The sequence below is a fragment of the Ursus arctos genome, unplaced genomic scaffold (assembly GCF_023065955.2).
Source record: "Ursus arctos isolate Adak ecotype North America unplaced genomic scaffold, UrsArc2.0 scaffold_34, whole genome shotgun sequence".
In the NCBI taxonomy this organism is placed as follows: Eukaryota; Metazoa; Chordata; class Mammalia; order Carnivora; family Ursidae; genus Ursus; species Ursus arctos.
The window spans coordinates 13967455-13990786 of record NW_026623030.1 but is presented as its reverse complement, the minus strand read 5'-3'; the positions used below and the strand labels follow the sequence as shown (position 1 = coordinate 13990786).

The window sequence follows — 23332 nt, the reverse complement described above, 5'->3', positions numbered from 1 at the left end:
TTGGGGTTAGGAAGTTGACGAGCACAATGAGCTTAAATGACCAGTCATCACAGTTTGGTTCAGTCTGTCCCTGTCTCCCTCACTTTGTATTCCAAGGCTTTTGGAAATGCCAAAACACTCCGGAATGACAACTCCAGCAGATTTGGAAAATACATGGACATACAGTTTGACTATAAGGTACACTGAAGTTCCTATTACTGGTTCATGGGGACCGCTTAACTGGCCAGTGACAGCAACCCGACCCAAGGTACCTTAAGGGAGGAACGGCTTTATTGACTCAAATAATTGAAACATCCAGGGTTAGTGCTATTTCGGGAAATGCAAATAAAGACCACAATGAGATATCATTTCATACTTTCTAGAAGGGAAGTCTAGTGATACCAGCTACTGGTGGAGGTGTGGGTAATCAGGAGCTCTAACATCGCCGGTGGGGCGTACGTGGGTGCGACCCATTTGGGAAACAGAATGTTATCTCGGGGAAGTTGAAATCCACATAATCTAAGGTAGAGCCATTCCACTCCTGGAGATACTCCTGTAGATTTGCAAGCTTGGGCACAAGGGCGCTGCTCACGATGGTAAAAGGACTGGAAACAGCCAACACATCTAGAGGACTGAGTGTCATCGACACAATGGCTAAATGGCGGGATGTCCATCCAGTGAAGCGTCACATAGCAGCGAGAGCGAATGAATGCTGAGAGTGACATATACCACTGTCACGTCTTAGGATCGTCCCGTGTGTCGGGGTGATGCCGTTTCTTAAAAGCCTGAGAGCAATCCCATGGAAACAATGTGTTGTTTAGGCATATGTAGTCATATGGCATAGGTTGGCAAACGTTTTCCGATAGGGCCAGGTAGTCGATATTTTAGACTTTGCGGACCATGTCGTTCTGGTCACAACCACTCGGCTCTGCTGTCGGGGCATGGAAGCACCCAGAGACCATACATAATGAGAGGGTATGGTTGTACGTTGCACTGAATTTAAACGGGGCTGATGCCGGTGGGGGGAGGGTCGACAGAGTTCTCAAGGACCTAGAATTCCAGGTGACAGAGCGCGTCACTTGGACAGGGGAACAGTCGCTGGCCGAGTGTTGAGTATAGTGACGACAGACTGGCTCAGGGCTTTCCAGAGGCTTGTACATGGACTTCTGGCAAGTGTGCCTAGACTTTGGAAAAAATTGAACAGTTATGTCTGTTTTAAAACTTCTTGAAATTCAACACACATACTAAAGAGCACGAGTCACAAGTACAGCGTGAGGAGTTGTATATGTGTGTGTCTGATTGTGATAACTGGCACACAGATCAAGACAGAAAAATTTCTAGGGATGCCTGGGTGGCTCAGTCGGTGAAGCGTCTGCCTTCTCCCTCTCCCTCCCGCTCCCCCTGCTTGTGCGCACTCTCTCTCTCTCTCTCTCTGACAAATAAATAAATAAAATCTTTTAAAAAGAATATATAAAAGAATATATAAAAATTTCTAGTGCCTAGGAGAATCTCCTACCCTTCTCTGAAAGTACCTGCCTTCCCACAGGTTACCAACTGTTCCAACCTCTATAATCAGATTAATTTTGCTGGTCCTTGAGCCTCGTGGAAATGGAATTATACAGTACATTCTATTTTGTGTCCGGCTCCTTTCAATCAACATGCCCTCATTCTCTCAATCAGATTCATTCGTGTAGCAGTTGGTCATTTTTGGCTTGGGTGACCTCCTCGCTATTTGCTCTCCTGTTGATAAACATTTGGCTTTTCCGATTTGGGGCTATTGCAAACCGTGCTCTGAGCATCCCTGCATGTGTCTTTGAGGAGAGAGTAGTGCTTCCTTACGTGGGGCGCATGCCCAGAAGTGGCGTTGCTGGCTTCTTACCAGCAATGTTATGACAATTAATGACAGTTCCCGTTGCCAGCGGGGTTCTCCACACCCTTGTCAACATGTGGTATTGCCAGTGCCCTTGGTTTGAGACATTCAGTGCTTTCCTGCTGTGATTTATGTTTGTATTTCCCTGAGTATAAACGAAGTCCTGATAACTGGCCAATTAAAACTTTTGTGGTAAAGCCTTTTGCCCACTTTTAATTAGGTTGTTTTTCTCATATTGATTTGCGGGACTTCTGTATATGTTCTGGAATACAAATCCTTTACTGGAATATTCTTAAAACAGTGTGGGGGCACCTGGGTGGCTCAGTCGGTTAAGTGGCTGCCTTCAGCCCAGGTCATGATTCCAGGGTCCTGGGATGGAGCCCAACATGGGGCTCCCTACTCAGCAGGGAGCCTGCTTCTCCCTCTCCCTCTGCCTCCTCCCCCCACTCGTGCTCTCTCTCTCTCTCTCTCAAATAAAATCTTTAAAAAAATAGAAGTGTGCTATTGGCACAAGGATATATAAACAGGCCAGTGGGCCAGAATGGAGTCTACAAAGGTTTCCACGTATGATATGGTCACCTGGCTTATGACAAAGGCACCACTGTGATTAAATAGGGATACGATTGCCTTTCTAATAAACGGTGCTATCAGTTGGAAATCCATGTGGATAAGAAGACCTTTGACCCCCTGCCTCACTCCATACACAAAATTTCAATCACAGTCCTAAATGTGAATGGTAAGATAATCATACTTCTAGGCAGAAGTATAGAAAATATCTCTCATGACCTCAGGGTACTCAAAATACTTTTAAAAAGAGCCCAGAAAACACTTAGGCTTAGAAGAATCATCATTCAAATTCAGAATTTCTGTCGCTCGGAAGACACCAGCAAGAGAACGGCTTAGTTACTGTCATCATTGTGCATTTTTTGTTCTGAAGGGCGTTCCCGTAGGTGGCCATATCATCAGTTACCTGATAGAAAAGTCTCGCGTCGTCTATCAAAACCAGGGCGAGAGGAACTTCCACATCTTCTACCAGCTGCTGGAGGGTGGCGAAGAGGAGCTCCTTGCTTCCCTGGGACTTGAGCGGGACCCCCAGCTGTACAAATACCTCTCACAGGTTGGAAGGACCGGCACCTGGCTTGGGTGGTCCCTTGGAGGCAGGGATCAAGAGTGGTAGTGGGGGCTTCTATGGGATGGTCCGGAAGTTTCTCCTCACCATTCTGGAGGTATCTACGGACTGGTTTGTTGACACTTATCATAACCCCTCTGTTTATGCCTGGCAGGTAGATGGTAGACCATCTTGGTAAAGTAACCGATCTCTAGGTGAGTGGTTCTCAGCACTGGCTGGAGTTAGAATCACCCAAGGAGGTTTTTTCAAAACACACACACACACACACACACACACACACACACACACACACACACACACACCCTGAGCCCTCCCCTCCAGAGACACAGATCTAATTGGTCTGGGGTGGGACCTGGACATCAGGGTTGTGTTAAGCACTCCCCTGTGATTCCGTGGAATTAAATGAATCCCTGGTGATTCTAATGACCAGCGGAAGTGAGAACTGCTGGTCTAGGTGTGAGAGTAACTTGCTGTCCCTCCATGTCCGCAACCTGTGCTGCGTCCTTGTGCTTTCAAAACCAGTTAGAAAAGATTCTCTGCCTCCTTGCCTCCCATTCTGAGAATTGTTGGCTGCAAAAGGAACACGCCTCCTTATAGAAGGAGTCCAGGCCATTCCCATAAGCAGCCCTGGGGGCTGGTGCTGTGATGTGGACTTTCAGAATGTAACCCCCCACCATTCTGCAGCCAGCACTATCTTTGATGTCACTAGTACCTTTTTGCCCCAAGATTTTTGGATTTTTCTCTTCTTTACTGGGCCTGGCTTCGAATGGGGGTCGCTTGTCAGAGTGCAAGTGGGGACATCATTTGAGAAAGAGAACGAGGTCTTATGAAGTGAATCTTGTAAAAGAAGGACCAACATTTCCTAGTGAGTCTTGGAGGAAGAGTAGACGTGACTGAAATTTATCTTCAAAAATGAAGCTATATAACGAAGATAAAAGAATCCCGTAATCTCCTTTTACAAACTTTGTACTGATTGTTAGAATGAAGAGTAATTCAAATTTGATTTTTTTTTCCCTTGAGGACCTAGTTTTTCTAACAAAGCTGTATGGCAGCATCACATTGGATTTTTTATAACCTGGTCAGAGAGGGTCAATTTATAACAAGTATTTGTGGGCTTCATTCTTCTTCCCAAGGGTTTCTCCTAGCCCTTTGATATTCAAATTATTCCCTTTTGGAATGTATCTTGTCTTTACCCTTGCAGATTTTTTTTCTAGTCTGTTTAATTTGGCCAGATCTTTATGCCACAGTGGCTTTGGAAATGGTTCAAACGATTCGCCAGTATTATTTTGTTCAATTTTGTGTTCTCCCGTAACTTTGGCAAACTTTGTGGCTTTACTTGGGAGGCAGCCACGCTGCTTCTAAACCGCTAGGTGTCCTCCAAGGACTGGTCCCACCTTTAGGGCGGGGACTTAAGATGGCCCCACCCTTAGGGGGCGGGGACCTAAGCTGGCCCCACCCTTAGGGGGCGGGAGCAGATGCTGCTGGTTGACCCAGGAGCGATATTTGGGAAGTCACAGATTGAACATCGGCCAGTTCACTGGTGAATGTTTTCATGCTACGGTGGCACCTCTGGTTTCCCTGTGCAACAAGAAAATCTTTGAAGGTGACAAATCTTCAGATAGGAATCCAGGAAACACCCTGTACTACAAAAGCAAAACAATAATAAAAAAAAAAAAAACCCTCATCTAGAACATCTTCCCTTTAAATTGTGACATTTGGTGGTGTGTGTCTTATCTAGAAGACAACTTCTAAAGTAGTGGGAAGTCTCATCACATTTCTGCAGGTGATTGTCTCCATATAACCTGCCTTTCTCTAAATGCCAAACTTTTATTTTCTCGAGTGAGGGTCTCTTTTCACCTGGTCCCACACTGCAGTTCCCACTAGAGGTTGTAAATGCATCAAGATGCTTTCCAAATTTCAGTGCTGTCCTCTCCCTGCATATTTTAGCAGATGTTTATTGAGACAAACATCTTCAGCTTATTTGGCAAATATGACAAGGAAAACTATTTTAAAAACACATTCCACATTCAGGGGCGCCTGGATGGCTCGGTCAGTTGAGTGTCTGCCTTCAGCTCAGGTCATGATCCCAGGGTCCTGGGATTGAGTCCCACATGGGGCTCCCTGCTCATGGGGAGCCTGCTTCTACCTCTTCTTCTGCCCCTCCCCCAGCTTGTACACTCTCTCCCCCTTTCTCTCTCCCTCCCCCCTCAAATAAATAGATAAAAATCTTTAAAAAATGAATAAAAAAATTAAACACATTCAAAGAGATATACCACTAATGTGTACCTTTGAAAGTTTTCCCAGAATAGAGATAAAATTCTAAAATTTGAAAAAAGCAGCAGTTGGCAAGTCACCATATGCTAGACGACTAGTTAAACCTACCTTTTTACAATTCAGAACATTATAGAACTAGCTCTTGCGTGCTTATAGAGAAAAACATTTCGATTCAAGACTAGGTGTGGGCATGCCTCACTGCCCTTAAAAACTGACGTTAAGCAAACCAATTCTGTGTCAACAGGGTCACTGTGCCAAAGAGTCGTCTATTAACGACAAGAACGACTGGAAAACTGTTTCCAGTGCCTTTTCTGTCATCGATTTTACTGAAGATGACCTCGAGGTATGAGCCCCAAGGGCAGAACTGCTGGTCAGTGGGGTCTGGGATTGACGAAACAGTCCTGGGTTCTTGGTGACCCCCTAGTAGGGTTGCTAGATTCAGCCAATAAAAATATAGCATGCCTAGCTACTTTTAAGGGGCACCATTATTTGGTGACACCATTTGGGATCAAAATTAGTCATTGTTTATCTGAAATTCAAATGTTAACTGTGTGATCTGCATTTCATCCTGCAGACTTCAGATTTCCCAGCGCTGTATGCGAGGAGGCGGTCATGTTTCGTCCTTCTCTCAAATCCAATCTCAAATATTTAGATGTCCTAGAACTACAGGATTACCATTTATTTACACTTCTATTTTTAAACAAACTGGAGCAAATTGTAGGATTTATAAACATTGTGTTTTTACATCTTTTTTTTTTTTTGGATGGTTAAAACTATTATTCTTTCAACTACCAGAATTATAATTTAAAATACTATGTATTTATGTAAATAGATATATATATTTACGTAAATAGATATATATATTTACGTAAATATATATATTATGTAAATAGATATATATTTATATATCTATTATATATATAAATTTATATATTTATATATATACTTACATAAGTAGATATATCTTTATATATTTATATAATTTATATATATTTATATATTATCTATAAATATATATTTATATATTATCTATATATATTTATATATTATCTATATATATATTTATAAATAGATATATATATTTACGTAAATAGATAAATATTTATGTAAATAGATATATATTTATGTAAATAGATATAGATATATATTTACATATATCTATGTGGGATCATGGCATTTGCATATAAAATGGTTTATTGGTGGAAAGGGGGTGGGGAAAATATAAAAATAGAAGTGGCCTTTGCTGGAGATGGGGGGAGGCATCCTCCCCACCCTGTGCTGAAGCTGTTTATTCCTCTTCCCTTAACATCTGAGGTGGGCAAGAGGCTGATTTCTGGGGAAGGAGGAAATCAGCTTGGTTCTGCAAGCTCAGGACTGGAATTGGGAAGGGGGTGGTTTTTCTGGTGATGACATCTCCTGCGATGACATTCGTCAGTTAGGTGGCTGCCCTTTTCTCCCTGTTCTCCTCGCCTTTTCCCCCATGTTCCTAGAATCTCTTTGGAATTATTGCCAGTGTCCTACACCTGGGGAACATCTGTTTCGAAGAGAACCACCAAGGCTGTGCCACCGTGCCAGACACCCACGAGATCAAATGGATCTCCAAGGTGAGTGAGGGCAATCCATTGAAGAGCACAGGGAAGGGCAGGGGAGGGGAGCTCGAGGCAGCTGGATGCCCAGGTCCCAAGTGCCTAATACCCTGTCCATCTGGCTGATACTGTCTAGGAGAATTAAAGAGCGTGGGGGCAGGTGAGGAAGTGGGTAAAAGCCAGATGGTCAAAAGATCGAATGTGATCTGTTTCACATTTAATCAAGATTATCAGTCAGGGCATATAATCCCGGGCCTGGAAATTGCACCAATTCTTTATAGGTTGGCAAAAAATCAAATCCAGTCACTGAATGGCATTTTGGTTTCCATTTTTTCAGCTCCTGGGGGTCCACCCATCCATCCTTCTGGAAGCTCTCACCCACAGAAAGATTGAAGCGAAAACTGAGGAGGTAAATGGCTCTAGGTGGAAATGTTCCTGCCTTCCTGCTATGGCTGCTGCCTGCCTCCTATAAGAGCAGGATGGTGGTCTTAGAGGAGGCCGGACCCCAGCCTTCCAGCTCCTGCAGGGGTCTCCTGCCACAGCCCCACCCCCCCAACCCCAGCCATTATACAAGCTCTCCATGCCTCCCTTTCACCATGCCTTTCCTCCATGAGGTCTTTGCACATGCTGTTCCCACTGTTGGAACACTGTTCCCTGTGCTTCTCTAGCACCTTCTCATCCTTCAGTTCCTGGGGTCACATTCTCAAAGAGCCTTCCTTATCATCCCACCCCTATCCTAAAAAACCATAGGTATCTCCTCACATTGCTCTCAGCTTGCAACATGACTGTGCGTGATGCACGAACATCCCATCCCCCAACTGTGAGCCCACAGAGGCTGGAACTATTTGTCTTGGTCATGGCTGTATCTCAGCAGCTCCGTGCCTGGCACACAGTGGGCACTCAAGAAATAGCTACGGTCTGAACGCTTGCAGGTGGGGGTGGCGTCTTCCCCCAGCACATATCCTTCACTGGCCATCATTAAAGGCTAATTTGAAAACTCAGGAGGGGGTGGAATTTTTTTTTTTTTAACCTCTGTAATGATGCACCTGTTGTTGTTCTCAGGTAATATGCCCATTGACACTAGAGCTCTCTGTCTACGCTAGAGATGCAATGGCCAAGGCCGTTTACGGACGGACATTTACTTGGCTGGTCAACAAAATCAATTCCTCCTTAGTGAACAAGGTTAGTCCACACATTTTTCGTTGACTCGCTCTCAGTAACGTGGTAACGTTTTATAACCGACGTCATCACTCTAAAGGATTTGCGAGCATCGCCTGTTGGCTCCCGATGAGCAGGGAAGGTGCCTTAGGTGTCTACGTTTCCAGCACACAGTAGGCTCACAGAAATGCCCACTGAATGATTGTGTCCCAAAGTGTGGGGTGCACAGTATTTGCAGCACGCCAGACAGCTTTTAGCGTAACAGACATTTTGGACAGTACCAGTAGTATGTTTTAACGTGTATAAGAAAAAAATACAAGTCCTTCAAATTTACCCTAAGTGGAATTGTTTAAGGAATAAGGGGGAGTTTATTCAAAGCTAGAAATTAAGGAAAGGATACTGGGGCACAGACAGAGATGTAAAACTTAAGGAAATAGTGTGTAAAAGACAAATTTGGAAGGCATTGGCTCAGTGCACCATACAGGATGTAAAATTGTGGCCCATTCGAAAAAACAGTCCTGTTCTCTTTAAATATCCATCCTGTCTGACAGCGCTTGGTCCTCTGTTTAAAATGGTATTCAAACCATCTGCCTTCTCTCCTAGACAAACCGCTCCTTTGCTGCTGTCTGTAGAGGTCTCTCTCTTTCTTTGAGGTCGATGTGGACTTAGGAGACTGAGAAGGGCTGAAGCAAGGGAGTGAATCAGAAGGGGGAGGTCTCACTTCTCCCTGGTAGACACGGAAGCTGCAGGGGGATCCCGGCGGGCGTCAGGCCAGAGGAGTGGGCTGGGAAATTCATTTCCACCCTACAAGTCCTCCGTGAGCCAGTGTTGGAAAGAGAGAAGGTGTGAGCTGTGTAACCAAGTCCCAGCTTTGGAGACAGCTACTGGGTTTTAAGAGTCGTTAAGTAAAAGACCTAACAGCAAGCAATGTGTGTTACGTTGACTAGGATTTCACCAAGAAAACTGTGATCGGTCTGCTGGATATCTATGGGTTTGAGGTCTTCGACAAGAATGGGTGAGTTTGTCAGCACTTACCGGTCTTCTGTTCTTCTCTAGGGTCTGAGACTGGTTGAAGGCATCTCTAGTGTTACTGGAATTGGTTTTCCCATCCTCAGCAATTCCCTGGATTTCCATAGCCGCTAATGCATAGAGCGTTCCAAAATTGGAACAACCATAAAAAACGCAAACATCTCTTACCATGACTCTTCTGATCTAGTTAGTAAATGATGTGATTAATAGGGGCGCCTGGGTGGCACAGCAGTTGAGCGTTTGCCTTTGGCTCAGGGCGTGATCCCGGCGATCTGGGATCGAGCCCCACATCAGGCTCTTCTGCTATGAGCCTGCTTCTTCCTCTCCCACTCCCCTGCTGTGTTCCCTGTCTCGCTGGCTGTCTCTATCTCTGTCGAATAAATAAATAAAATCTTTTAAAAAAATGATGTGATTAATAAGGACTTTGCTTTCTCTGTTAAAAAAAATCTTTAAAAATAAGTAAATACACTTTTTAATTGGTCTCCGTGTGTAGCTTTACCTTTTAAATGTTTGCATCTCGAGGCGCCTGGGTGGCTCAGTCTAAGCGTCTGCCTTTGACTCAGGTCATGATCCCAGGGTCCTGGGATCCAGCCCGCTTTGGGCTGCTTCTCCCTCTGCCTGCTGCTCCTCCCTCTGCCTGCTGCTCCTCCCTCTGCCTGCTGCTCCCCCTGCTTCTGCTTTCTCTCTCTCTCTCTGTCAAATAAATAAAATCTTTTAAAATAAATAAACAAATAAATATGTTTTTGCATCTCTAGTTTTGAACAGTTCTGCATCAATTATTGCAACGAGAAACTCCAGCAGCTGTTAATTGAGAGAACACTGAAGGCGGAACAGGCAGAATATGAAATGGAAGGTATAGAGGTAAAACATTTTAATGTTTTCTCCTCATTTGATTTCTTACTCCAGTAAAAGAGATTCACTTGCACAATAATATTTCATTGGAGATTTTATTCTCATTAATACTCGGAATTATGTTTCATGCTTTCTCTGAGTATTTCCGGGGAAATTAGTTTGACATTCAGAAAGTTTGTTTTTGTTTTTGTTTTTGTTTTTTTTAATGGTGGAGATAAAAAATCAGATTTTGGAAAAATAACATTGGAAAATCACTTGAAAAGAGAGAGATTTTGTGTTCATCTACATCCTCCTTGGGGAATTGTTTTCTCTTTGTCGTTTTAGTGGGAACCAATTCAGTATTTCAACAACAAGATCATCTGTGATTTGGTGGAAGAGAGACACAAAGGGATCATTTCCATTCTGGTGAGAGAATTAATGTTGGCTTAGCGTCTTCGTACAGTGTTGCCAACACGCAGAAGAATTTCCCCCCAGGCTTCAAAGGGTTGCTCAGTAGGAACGGAAACCCAGAAAACGTAAAGGACGGTTTTACGAAGAACGTCTGTTGATCCTGAGTTGGGGCTTTTCGGGGTGCACGTGTGACCTTACCTTGAACGGTCGCACCTTCCGAGAACATCTGTGGCTGCCAATCCAGTCGTTCCAGTGTAGACATCACTTTTTAAATCTAAAGGCCAATGAGAAACTATTTCTTTGCCTTTCCATTTGCAACCATCTCCCTTCTAACGAAAATAACGCGTCTCTTTTCTCCTCCTGCCCCCTCCTCCATCTAACTGTTGTGTGAACAAGATTCTAAAGCCCAGCAGGGACGTTAACGGCTGGTGACTGTAGTTGCCAGGAACATGGGCACCACCCGGATTCAGATCCCAGCCCCCTCCCCATGCTTACTAGCTGTGTAAACTTAGGTGGGTGTTTTAACCTCTCTGAGCTCCAATCTCCTTGTCTTTAAGTGGGTGCAATGATACCGAGCACTTATCTTAAGAGGAGTCGTAAGGACGAGCTGAGCTTGTATGTGCCCAGGGCTTAGAATTATGCAGGTGTGGGGTAAGCATTCAGACTCTGTTCACTCAACAGCGACTCATCAGCGCTTACTTGGTGGCATGATTGTACCTTGTGCTTCGGGGCACAGCAGTGGACAGAACAGATCGAATCCGCTGCACTCACGAGGCTTTAAATTCCGGCACAGAGACTGACAAGAAGCAGGTTAATGGGCAAAATCAGGGGCGCCTGGGTGGCGCAGTTGTTAAGTGTCTGCCTTCGGCTCAGGGCATGATCCCAGCGTTATGGGATCGAGCCCCACATCAGGCTCCTCTGCTATGAGCCTGCTTCTTCCTCTCCCACTCCCCCTGCTTGTGTTCCCTCTCTCGCTGGCTGTCTCTATCTCTGTCGAATAAATAAATAAAATCTTTAAAAAAAAAAAAAGGCAAAATCAGCGGGTTGCACAATGAAGAGAAACGCAGGAAAGATTAGATGTGGTGGGGAGGACGATTCAATTTTAGGTAAGATGGTCTGGGAAGGGCCGTGTGGCCATCTGGGGAAGCACGTTCCGGGAAGCGCAGACTGACCTAAGCTATTCTGTGCGCGCTCAATGCTCATACGGATGGCTAGACTAATATTTTGTAAATATTTTAGGAATAAATACTTGTTCCTGTGTGGTTTTCCATAGATGGAATCAGGAACCATAGAGATGCTACTTCGAGAGAGTTGTCTCACCAACCTGAACCCGGTTTTTTGTTTTTTTTCTTGCTGTTTTAATAAAAGCTCCAGGGTCGGTTCATTTTTTCAGATGGTCAGTTAAATGCTAACAATGTTAAGGACTCGAAATAGGAAATAGACACAGTTGGAGAAATGTGAAAAATTAGATGGACCTGGTTTTATGGCTTTCTTTCCGTGGAGATTTTGCTCCTGGTTAAAGGGGATTTGTCCTTAGCCAGCGATGACTGGTGAAGAGAAAATGAGGTGGTATGTTTGAGTAAGCTGGTCATGGAGGCCATGGAGCGTCCTTGGGAAGACTCTGGGTATATGGCAAGTCCGATGGGTGGGAGCGTTGACTTTTCAAAGGATTTCCAGTCCCTCTGAGGCGTTAAGCGCGTGTAACAGATCGCTGCCCTCCCACCCCCCCATGTTCACCTGCGCTTGGGTTAGATGACAGAATTTTAGTCCGACACATTCTGCCACAGCCGCGAAGGCATTTCAACTTGGAATTGATGGCGTGTGACGGACGCTATGGATCAAGGCTTCTCTTTTTCTCTGGAAGGATGAAGAATGTATCCGTCCTGGTCCCGCTACAGACTTGAGTTTCCTGGAGAAATTGGAAGAGAAAGTAGGCAAGCATGCACACTTCCAAACGTATGTATTTCACTCGACAAGCTGTTGCATGGGGAAGGTCATTGTGTATCCGCTTTCTTGGGTATGTGGGCGGTGGACCCCAAGAATACAGCCATGTCTTCATACATTGAGACGTGAGGTACCACAATGATACACCAACTCATTTACACGCAAACCTTTTCTTAGTGGAAATCAAATTCAAATGAGTCCCGGGTAGAATGTTCTAAGATTTTGTATCTTTCTTATGATTGCTACATTTTGGATAGGGTTGCATGCATGAAACAGTTTTTTCTTTTAACGGTCTTTTTTAAAAGTTAGGTTTAAAATATAAAATACAGTGATATGTGTAGTCTGAAGTACACAACCGCACAAATTCTTCACATTTGTGTGTACCCCCACAACACCACCACCAGATCAAGACATAGAGCATTTACGGCACCCCAGAAAATTGAGGGGACTGGCAGTGTTCTGTTTCTTGATCTGGGTGTTGGTTACATGGGTGTGTTTATTGTGCCAAAACTCACTGAACCCTACACTTAGGATATCTGCACTGTCATTACGTATATGGATATATGTTTCAAGAAATGGTTATAAAAATTAGGAATCCCCAGAATCTGAAAAATAATGTTTCGTGAGTATTATAGTCACTCAACATCATAAAAACGTAAGGTAGTGCAATTGTTTCTTAGTGATCACCTGGAAAAAATAAAATTTATTTCACTGTATAAGTAATGTCTCTGTGGCTCACATGTTTTTTAATTCCTCAGTTCTTAGAAGAGGGACCTAATTTTAAGTTTTTATTTTGAGTTAACATACAGTATAATATTAGTTTCCTGGGTACAGTATAGTGATTCGTCACTTCCATACATCACCCCATGCTCATCACCACAAGTACCCTCCTTCACCCCCATCACCTACTTCCCCCATCCGCCCCCACCTGCCTCCCCTCTGGTCACCATCAGTGTGTTCTCTATAACTAAGAGTCTGTTTCTTGATTTGTCTTTCCGTCCCTTTCCCCCCTTTGTTTATTTGTTTCTTAAATTTTGCATATGAGTGAAATCGTATGGTGTCTTTCTCAGACTTCACTTAGCATTATTTTCTCTAGCTCCACCCATGTTGTTGCAAATGGCAAGATTTTATTCTTTTTTATGGCTGAGTAATATTCCACTGTATATCTATACACTCTATCTTCTTTATCCATTCATCCATTGCTGGTCGCTTGGGCTGCTTCCGTAATTTGGCTATTGTAGCTAATGGTGCTATAAACATCGGGGTGCATGTGTCCTTTTGAATTAGTACTTTTTGTATTCTTGGGGTAAATACTAGTGGCGCGATTTGCTGGATCCTAAGGCAGTTCTATTTTGACTTTCTGGGGAACCTCCGCACTGTTTTCCAGAGTGCCTGCACCAGTCTGCATTCCCACCACCAGTGCAAGAGCATTCCCCTTTCTGCACAGAAAGGGGTCTAATATTAGACCTATGCGTGTTTGGCTTCCAATGCTGGCCTTCAGTCCATCGTCATGTTCCTAAACGACTTCTCTAGGCTTCTCTTTTCTCTTTGCTTCCTATATCAGTACATTTTGTTGCCCCGAACTAGAAAGGTTCAGTTCGGGTCTATTTCTGTCTTGCTGCAGCCGGAAGCTGGCGGGGCCAAAGGGCCGGAAGAGGATTGGCTGGATGGAGTTCCGGCTCTGCCACTATGCTGGGGAGGTCACGTACTGCACGAAAGGCAAGTGTCACGGCCATGCAGGTGCCCTGTGTCCATTGACCACATGGTTTTGCGTGCATCCCAGTTGTTCACTGACTCTGCCTGCAGGCGTGCCATTTGATTTTTTTTTTTTTTAATTCATGATTTGGACGTATAACCACTTCATTTCACCCATTTAAAGTGTCCAATCTGGTAGTTTTTACCGTATGCACTTTATAGTTATGCAACCATAACCACAGTGCATTTTAGAACGCTTCACCCCAAAAGGAAACCCCGCGTGCACTAACCACCACTCCCTTTTCCCCAGTCCCCGCCCTCCCCCCCCCAGCCCTAGGCTACGAACTCCTCTATTTTCTGTCTCTGCGGATTTGCCCATTCTGAGTAGTTCATATAGATGGAGTCTCACCATGCGTGGTCCTTGGTGTCTGGCTTCTCCCACTTAGCATCACGTTTTCGAGGTTCTTCCTTGTTGTTATTTTTATTGCTAAATAACATTCCGTTTTATGGATCGACCCCATTTGTTTATCCGTTCATCAGCTGATAGGCATTTGGGTTTGTGCACACTTTTGAGCTATTAGTAATAATGCTCCTATGAACATTTTCTTTCAAAATGTTTAAAAAATATTTTCGTTGGTCACTTCTGCTTTAGGTTCTAAATTATTTTCACTTCTTTCATTTTTTCTTTAAAAAAAATTTTTTTTACATTTTTTTTTAAAAAGTAGGTTCCATGCCCAACGTGGGGGTTGAACTCACGACTCTGAAATCAAGAGTCACATGCTCTACCGACTCAGCCAGCCAGGCGCCCCTCAATTATTTTCACTTCTAAATAAGTTTATTTCTCTAAGAATCTTTAAAAAGTAATATAATTTTTTCCCTTAAATTCCCAGGGGCATAAAAACAGAAAACATTTCAAAATAGGACGACTCTCTCTCCGCAGATCATCAACTGATTTTTGTTTAAAGAATAGGATACATGTAAGGCTGGAAGTTGCTGTCCCTACAGAAAAGTCCAAAAAGGAAACCTTTACTCCTAGCGTCTCCCTGAGGTAACCACGGGAACCACCAGTTTCTTGTACTTTTTCAGGAAAACAGAAATATCTTCTACTTACATCTGTGGGGGCACACATATTTGTATGCCAAATAACATGCATATGCACACACATTTAAATAACGCATGTTGTGATGTTGTGGTCTCTATTTTGCATCTCTTCGTTTAATGACTATTAGAGATCATATGGATTCCAGTTCACACTCAGTGAGCACTTACCGCGTTGCCAGGCGCTGTCCCAGCGCTGAAGTGCTTTAAACCTCACAGAACCCTTTTCTTCTTCTTCTTCTTCTTCTTCTTCTTCTTCTTCTTCTTCTTCTTCTTCTTCTGCTGCTGCTGCTTCTTCTTCTTCTTCTTCTTCTTCTTCTTCTTCTTCTTCTTCCTTCCTCCTCCTTCCTCCTCCTCCTCCCTCCTCCTCCCTCCTCCTCCCTCCTCCTCCCTCCTCCTTTCCCCTCCTCCCCCCTCCTCCCCCCTCCTCCTTCCTCCTCCTCTCCTCCTCCTCTCCTCCTCCTCCTTCCTCCTCTCCTCCTCCTTCTTCCTCTCCTCCTCCTCCCTCTTCTTATCATCCCCTTATTTTTTTAAAAAGATTTTATTTATTTATTTGACAGAGAGAGAGACAGCCAGCGAGAGAGGGAACACAGGCAGGGGGAGTGGGAGAGGAAGAAGCAGGCTCCCAGCAGAAGAGCCTGATGTGGGGCTCGATCCCAGGACTCTGGGATCACGCCCTGAGCCGAAGGCAGATGCTTAACAACTGAGCCACCCAGGGGCCCCTGTCATCTCCCTTTTAATCTATGAGGCAACTGAGCTCAGAGAAGTCCAGTCACTTGCCCAAGGTCACCCAGCTAGTAAGTGGCAGAGCTGGGTTTCAGACCCACACCTTTTGCCTCCAGACCCTCATTCCTCATCCATTCTCCACAGCAACTCACAGATTTGACCACATTTCTTTTTGAGAGGCTACAGGCCCTTCTCTAGGGCTGTGTCCTTTGACCTATTTGACGGACACTGCTTGTTTCCAGCTTTGTCTCTTGTAAACACTGCTGTGTTTGATGTTTTTGCATATTTCACTTGGCTCATATGGGTGCCCGTTATACACACAGGCTAAATTCCCAGAACCAGAAGTGGCATTGCTCATTTAAAAGTTCTATCCGGGGATGCCTGGGTGGCTCCGTCAGTTAAACATCTACCTTCAGCTCAGGTCATGATCCCGGGGTCCTGGGATCGAGCCCCACGTCAGGCTCCCTGCTCAGTGGAGAGCCTGCTTCTCCCTCTGCCTCTGCCTGCCTCTCTGCCTACTTGTGTGTTCTCTCTCTCTCCCCCTGTCAAATAAATAAATAAATAAATATTAAAAAAAAAAAAAGCTTCCAGCAGAAGTTAGTTTGGACCCCTTCTGGGTGTGCACCTGAAAGAATTGAAAGCAGAGACTTGAACAGATATTTGTACACCCACATTCATAGCAGCATTATTCACAGTAGCCAAAAGGTGAAAACAACCCAAGTGTCTATCGATGGCTGTGTGGGTCGACACAATGTGCTCCATATAAACAGAATGTTATTCGGTCCTAGAAAGGAAAGAAGTTCTATCATTCCGCACGGATGAAACCTTGAAGACCTATGTTAAATGAAATCAGCCAGTCACGAAAGGATGAAAACTATGATTCCGATGACAAGGTGCCCAGAGTGGTCAAAAGCATTGAGACAGAAAGTAGAATAGTGGTTACCGGGGGCTGGGGGAGAGGGAATGGGGAACTAGCAGTTAATGGGGTCAGAGTTTCAGTTTGAGAAAACGCGTTCTGGAGACAGATGGTGGTGATGGCTGCACAACAAGGTGACTGTCCTTAATGCCACCGAACACTTAAAAATAGCTAAAATGATAAATTTCGTGTTATGTATCTTTTACCACAGTAAAAATGTTAGTTTCGATAGCTCCAAATAGTCTTCTAAAAAGATTGTATCTTAGATGTTTTTGATACACATCTTTTTTAGCAGGTTCTGATTTTTAAAAATTTTTTAAGTAGACTCCACGCCCAGCGTGGAACCCAAAGTGTGGCTTGAACTCACGACCATGAGATCAAGACCTGAGCTGAGATCAAGAGTTGGACGCTTAACTGACTGAGCCACCCAGGCACCCCTGGTGCTGATTTTGTAATGTCATTTAGTTACTATTAATTATTATTGACGGACTAGGATTTAAGTGAGTACTTAAAATCCAAGTTTTAAAATTGGAAATGGCACATCCTCCTTTGTATGAAGATACCGTTGGGTCCCTCTAGTCCTGGCACTCCAGTTTCGCTTTCCTCAGTGGTGGGGATGATTTTCTCACCTGGCTTCCCCTGCCCACTCTTGAAATTCAATACTCCCTCCATTGTTTCGATGTCATTCTTTTTTTTTTTTTTTAGATTTTATTTATTCATTTATTTTAGAGAGGGTGTGCAAGTGGGGGGAGGAGGAGAGGGACAAGCAGACTCTGAGCTGAGTGCAGAGCCTGACACGGGGCTCGATCCCATGACCCTGAGATCGTGTCACGAGCCAGAAGGAAGAGTTGGACGCTCAACTGACTGAGCGACACAGGCACCCCTCGATGTCATTCCTTTTTTGCGTAGCTCTTTGCAACTGGACTAGGACATGTGTACAATACTTTGCATTAAGACTATGTGTGTGATAGCTAGTAAGAGGTTAGAGTGTAGTGTGTGTGTGCCGTCAATTCAATACTGTGGACCTCGTTCTCAACCAGGGATGGGATTAGTCTTCCAGGAACATCTGGCAATGTCTAGAGACAAATTTGGTTTTCCCAACTGGGGAAGGTGCTACTGACATTGAGTGGGTAGAGGTCAAGGATGCTGTTAACTCTTGCAATTCACAAGACAGTCCTCACAATAAAGAATTCTCCAGCCCCAAATGTCAGTAGTGCCAAGGCTGAGAAACTCTGATCTGAGCCTAGGAGATTCTTTTCAGGAATTCCCTTTACAGTCAATTGGGATGGAATTGCATTTTTAGGCAAAGCCAATCATTCAAACGTTTTTCAATGTTTTACAGGATTCTTAGAAAAAAACAATGATCTCCTCTACAGACATCTGAAAGAAGTAAGTCTGGAATTTAACTATATGTATTTCTGATGGTATCACCCATGACGCTGATTTGGGGGTAGAATTGGCCTTCTGGATTTTTCTGTTCAATGCACTATTGTTAGAACTCTAGCATGTCATGGCCAGAACAGATATTCAAGGTCATCTGTACGATATGCCCTTGATTCAAGAATGTATGTTGGCCCTACTGTGTGCCAGGCTAGTTCCGGGCAGTCCTTGTTCTCATGGGGCTTACCATGGGGGCAGGGAGTGGCCAAGAATAAACATATACAGGTGACCTTGAACAACATGACCCCGCCAATTTCCTATGCAGTCAAAAATCCACGTATAACTTTTAACTCTCCCAAAACTTAACCACCAATAGCCTTGACTGGGAGCCTTACTGATACGTAAACAGTTGATTAACATATTTCGTATGTTATATATTATATAGTATATACTGTATTCTTACAGTGAAATAAGCTAAAGAAAAAATATTAGTAAGAAAATCCTAAGGAAAATACATTTACAGTCCTGTTCTATAAAAAAATCTGCATATAAGGGGATCCACATGGGTCAAACCCATTTTGTTCAAGGGTCAACTGGACACAAATAAGTTACCCATCCGTGAGAAGTGCTACAAAGAAAATAAGGAGACATGATTGAGAGGGACATTTGTAGTTTAAGAGATCAGAGAAAACACCCCTGTGGAGATGACTTTGGGCTGAAACCTGAGTAAGAATGCTATTGGCCATGGAAAGATTGGGGTGAATTCAGGTTGATGGACCAGTGTGTGCAAAGGCCCTGAGGCCCAGACGAATTCAACGTGTGTTCAGTGAGGGGTATGATGTTAGGAGAGGGGACAGAGCCCAGCAGCGTAAGGTCCCCAGGGAGGAGCAGAGATTTTTTTTATTCTGGTGCAGTGGGAATATACCAGGGCAGCATGAACAGAGGATGAGAAAACTGAGACCCAGAGAAGTCTCAACTTCCTCAAAGTCACATCATGAATCAGGGCTGGAGCTGAAGTTTGCCCCTGGGGCTGCTGTTGAAACTCCCAATCTCCTTCCATATACCTCACTGATCAGACGAACCTTGGGTGTTTTGAAGCCTTACTTTGTATTGAACAGTTAACCGTTTTATAAAAATTGGATTTTACTTAATTAGCTTGGTTTACAAAAAGCTTAAATGTAGGGAGACCTTTTCAGAGTGAACACACAGACTGTGCATTACAGGAGTACCTTCTGGCCTTGTCGATCTTTCTCTGCCACGTCTAGGACCCCTTGTCCCAATCCCTGGGCTTCAGGATAGAGAACTATTCCTAACTTTGGATCTCTGCTCTAGGCGGGTGCTCTCTGGGGCTGCGTGTCAGCCCCACCTTTTCCCAGCCGGGGGGTCTCAAGTGGATTTCCCCACCAGTGGGCTGGATCTGGTGGTGCCTCCCTCCCAGAGTCACCGTGAATGACCCAGGAGTGGAAGGGCTGACACAGGGAACGTAGTACTCCTCTCCTGACTTTGCCTTTCCTTGCCACGCCCACGTCCTTCACAAACCCACCCACGGAGGGTGCTTCCCATGGAAAATCTCAGAGCTTCTTACTTCACCAGCCAGGGCTGAAGCTCCTTGCCCTTTCTTTTGACTTCAAGATGGGCCATTTTAATGTGTTCACTCTTGTCTGCAAATTGCTCTTTCGAGCCATCGCAAGTGCAGAATTAGAGTGGATTAAACCATTTTTTTTAATTTAAAGAAACATCAAATTGTGGTAAAATGCATGTACCATAAAATTTATCATCTCAACCATTTCTAAATATGCAAGTCAGTAGTGTTAAGCTCTGTCACCTCATTGGGCATCCAAAATCCAAGATCCTTTTCATCTTGGAAAACTGAAACTCTGCCTCCGTTAAAACACTAACTCCCCGTTCCTCCTCCCTCAGCCCCAGTAGCCACCACCCTATTTCCTGTCTCTCTGAATTTGATTCCTCTAGGAACCTCATGTAAGTGGGGTCATACAGTACTTGTCCTTCGGAGTCTCATTTCTGTCCCTTAGCATAATGCCCTTGGTTTCATCCATGTTCCTACGCGTGTCACAATTTCCCTCCTTTTTAAAGGCTGAGGGGCGCCTGGGTGGCTCAGTCAGTTAAGCATCTGCCTTTGGCTCAGGTCATGATCCCAGGGTCCTGGGATGGAGCCCACATCAGGCTCCCTGCTCAGTGGGGAGCCTGTTTCTCCCTCTCTCTCTGCTGCTCCCCCTGCTTGTGCTCTCTTTCTCTCTCTCTCTGACAAATGAATAAATAAAGTATTTAAAAAAAATAAAGACTGAATAATACTTCATTGTGTGGCTATGAGGAAAAGAGTTTTAGTGTCAAATTAATTTTTTTTTAATTAAAGATTCTTGGGGCACCTAGGAGGCTCAGTAAGTTGAGTGTCCTACTCTTGACTGTGGCTCAGGTCATGATCTCAGGGTTGTGAGATCGAGCCACGTGTTGGACTCCACGCTGAGTGTGGAGCCTGCTTAAGATTCTCTCTCTCCCTCTCCCTCTGCCCCCCCACTCTCTCTCAAATGAATCTTTTAAAAATATAAATAAAATTAAAGATTTTTGGTAATGCAGGTTATTTTGAAAATACATGCCCAGGGGGGAAAAATCAAACCGTACAAAAATTGGTGTCCTTGACCCCATGTCACCAACTCTCTCTCTCCTGAGAGCCAGCTGTTCTAGCCACTTGATTGTGTATCCTTCCAGGGATGGTAGAGACCAAGGGGTGTGTGTATCTCCCTCTTTTTCCTTTCTCCTCACACAACAATCGCACACTGCACATGTAGTCCTCATCTTGCTTTTTTTTTTTTTTAACACCATATCTTGGAGATCACTTGTCAAGAGCTGGTTCATTCTGTAGCAGCTGGACTGGGAGCCATGTTTCCTTCACCATGTCAGAGGAAAAACAATCAGACGGCCTCACCACATAGAGCAGTGGATCCAGTATTTAAACATTTCCGTCCATGTTTGTCTTTATTCCCATTGTCAGGTGCTCCCAGAACAAACAGCTCTGGGCTGCTGTGCGCACTTAGGCAAGGGAAAGACCCTTGGTGACTTCTGAAGCAGTGAATGTGGGGCTCATTTCCTTTACTTGCAGGTGCTGTGCAGGTCCAAAAACCGCATCCTGAAGGAATGCTTCCTGGTGGCCGAGTTAGAAAACCGGAGAAGGCCGCCAACGGTGAGTGGGGGAAAAAAGAGGGTGCAATTATTCTCAGTTGCTTACACATTTTAAACTGCCCTTCCTTTTTCTGAAAGTGTCACTTTCATACTCTAACACATACTACTAAATATATACTTTCCAAGTGTAGCAACCAGTGTGTTTAATTGCAGACATTCACGGAGGGCCTGTGTGTCAGGCACTGCGCGTGGGGCACAAGATTTAGCAATAACAGAATGGACAAGGTCCCTATGCTTATGGGGGGTATAATCTAGTGGGAGAGAGTATAGGAAAATACCACCAAAGAAAGAGAGAACTTATAACGGCACAAGGGTCATAAAGGAAGCTTGGTAACAAGGAAATGGGAGGCTGGTGGGGGTGATGGTCTCAATGGCGATACTGGCTCCTACGAGGTGCTCACCACGTATTTGCTGAGTGAGGAAAGCATCCTGGACAGGTGCTTGTCCAGCCCCTGTTGACCAGTCTGAGCTTGGACTTCTGAGGCCAGAACATCCAAAATCTTCTTAGTGGGCAGGATGGTAATGGGTAGGGCAATCTGTCCGGAGCTGGGGTCTAAAGAGCTGGAGTCTTGTGCCCTAGCCAATCTGCTCTGTATTTACTGGGAGAAGTACTATCTGCTTAGCTCATTCTCTCTCTCTCTCTGAAGGTGGGGACTCAGTTTAAAAACAGCCTGAGCAGCCTTCTGGAAATCCTGATCTCTAAGGAACCTTCGTACATCCGTTGCATCAAGCCCAATGACAGAAAAGAACCCAGTGAGTCGTGAATCATTCTGAGCACCAAGCTCAGGGAAATGAGGCTGGGAGGAAAGCCGAGATGGCAGTGTGTTAAAATCCTAAAACCCCCCATAGGCTTGCTCCTTGTCCTTTGTACATGAATTCTTTTCACTTTTAAATAATAGAAGGCAAATGAATAGGGAGGGAGGGTTTTTTGGTGGTCCTGAGTGAGCATTGCTCAGAGCCTGGCCAGTTTCAGGAGCAACACAGCTGAGCCAGACAGATGTCAGAGGTGAGGGGAGCAGTGTTGCTTCTCTCCCGCCAGAGGATGGTCTTCCAAGATGGTCTGTGGCTTGGCTGTCTTCCAAGCTCATGCCGTGGTCGGTAACACAGTTGTACAGAAGGTCGGCAGGAAGAGCAAATGAGTGAAGCAGACTGGTTGTAAGGCAGTAGGGAGGGGAGGGGACTGTGGCAAACTGCAAAGGGCATGTGCCCCCAGGGGCAGCCCTATTCCCTTCCAACCAATTGTTCCCACGTGGAACTCAAGCCCAGAATGACCAGATATCATGGTTTTTTTCAAGAGAAAGCAGAAATCCAGATTTTCCTGTAAAATTCCCCCATTAAAACACACAGACACACACACAATTAGGACCTAACAAAATATGTCCATAGCCAGATCCAGCCCACGATGGTCAGCTTGCAGCCTGTGGTCTTTCTCGGTTGAAACAGAGCCATGGGGTCCTGTACTGTCACTCTCCCTTCTGTGTTTCCAAAGGCAAGTTTGACGACTTGCTCATAAGGCATCAGATCAAGTATCTGGGGCTGATGGAGCACCTGCGGGTGAGACGGGCGGGCTTTGCATACCGGCGGAAATACGAGCATTTCTTGCAAAGGTAACGTTTGTTTTGTTGATCCTAAGACGGCACAGTCAAAAACCTACTGTGTGGGGAGTCTCTGGGGGTGTGGCGATGAATAAAAGGTCATCCCCCAGGGAACTCAGTTTGGTTCTCCTGGAGCAGTAACTGTGATGAACACTAACAGTTTGGAGACTAGGAAGCTGACTCAGTTTACCTCCTTCCCTTTGTCTCCCTAAGCCTGTAACTTCTTGGAGTCCAGGAAGTGCAAGGCTGATGCACAGACCTGACACTAGGGGGCAGACGCGGGCAGCACACCACTCTGTACCTAGTTGGGAAAGACCCTCCCCAAGATGACTGTAGGGGATTGGTTTAGTGCCGTCAGTCTGGGAGCCAACCTCTTGGCCTCATGGGCTATCCAGAGAAGCAGGTGTAGCGGTGGGAACATGGGCATTGAAGCCACGCAAACTTGGGTGGGAATCCCCATCCGGTCTCTTCTAGCCATGACCTATTTCCTTGTCGTAACATAGAGATTAAATT

General features: G+C 44.8%; 1 protein-coding gene across 1 annotated transcript in view; it reads left to right on the top strand.

Moving 5' to 3' along the window:
• MYO1H (myosin IH) overlaps window positions 1-23332 on the top strand; it is a 44499-nt gene that overhangs the window by 4673 nt on the left and 16494 nt on the right. Inside the window, exons 4-18 of the mRNA XM_057305724.1 lie at window positions 97-177; window positions 2787-2966; window positions 5497-5595; window positions 6743-6856; window positions 7176-7247; window positions 7901-8020; window positions 8944-9011; window positions 9781-9886; window positions 10202-10282; window positions 12132-12223; window positions 13836-13930; window positions 17989-18035; window positions 21145-21225; window positions 21872-21977; window positions 22714-22831. Of these exons, the coding sequence (XP_057161707.1) occupies window positions 97-177; window positions 2787-2966; window positions 5497-5595; window positions 6743-6856; window positions 7176-7247; window positions 7901-8020; window positions 8944-9011; window positions 9781-9886; window positions 10202-10282; window positions 12132-12223; window positions 13836-13930; window positions 17989-18035; window positions 21145-21225; window positions 21872-21977; window positions 22714-22831 (1460 nt within the window). The remainder of the gene's footprint in view (window positions 1-96; window positions 178-2786; window positions 2967-5496; window positions 5596-6742; window positions 6857-7175; window positions 7248-7900; window positions 8021-8943; window positions 9012-9780; window positions 9887-10201; window positions 10283-12131; window positions 12224-13835; window positions 13931-17988; window positions 18036-21144; window positions 21226-21871; window positions 21978-22713; window positions 22832-23332) is intronic.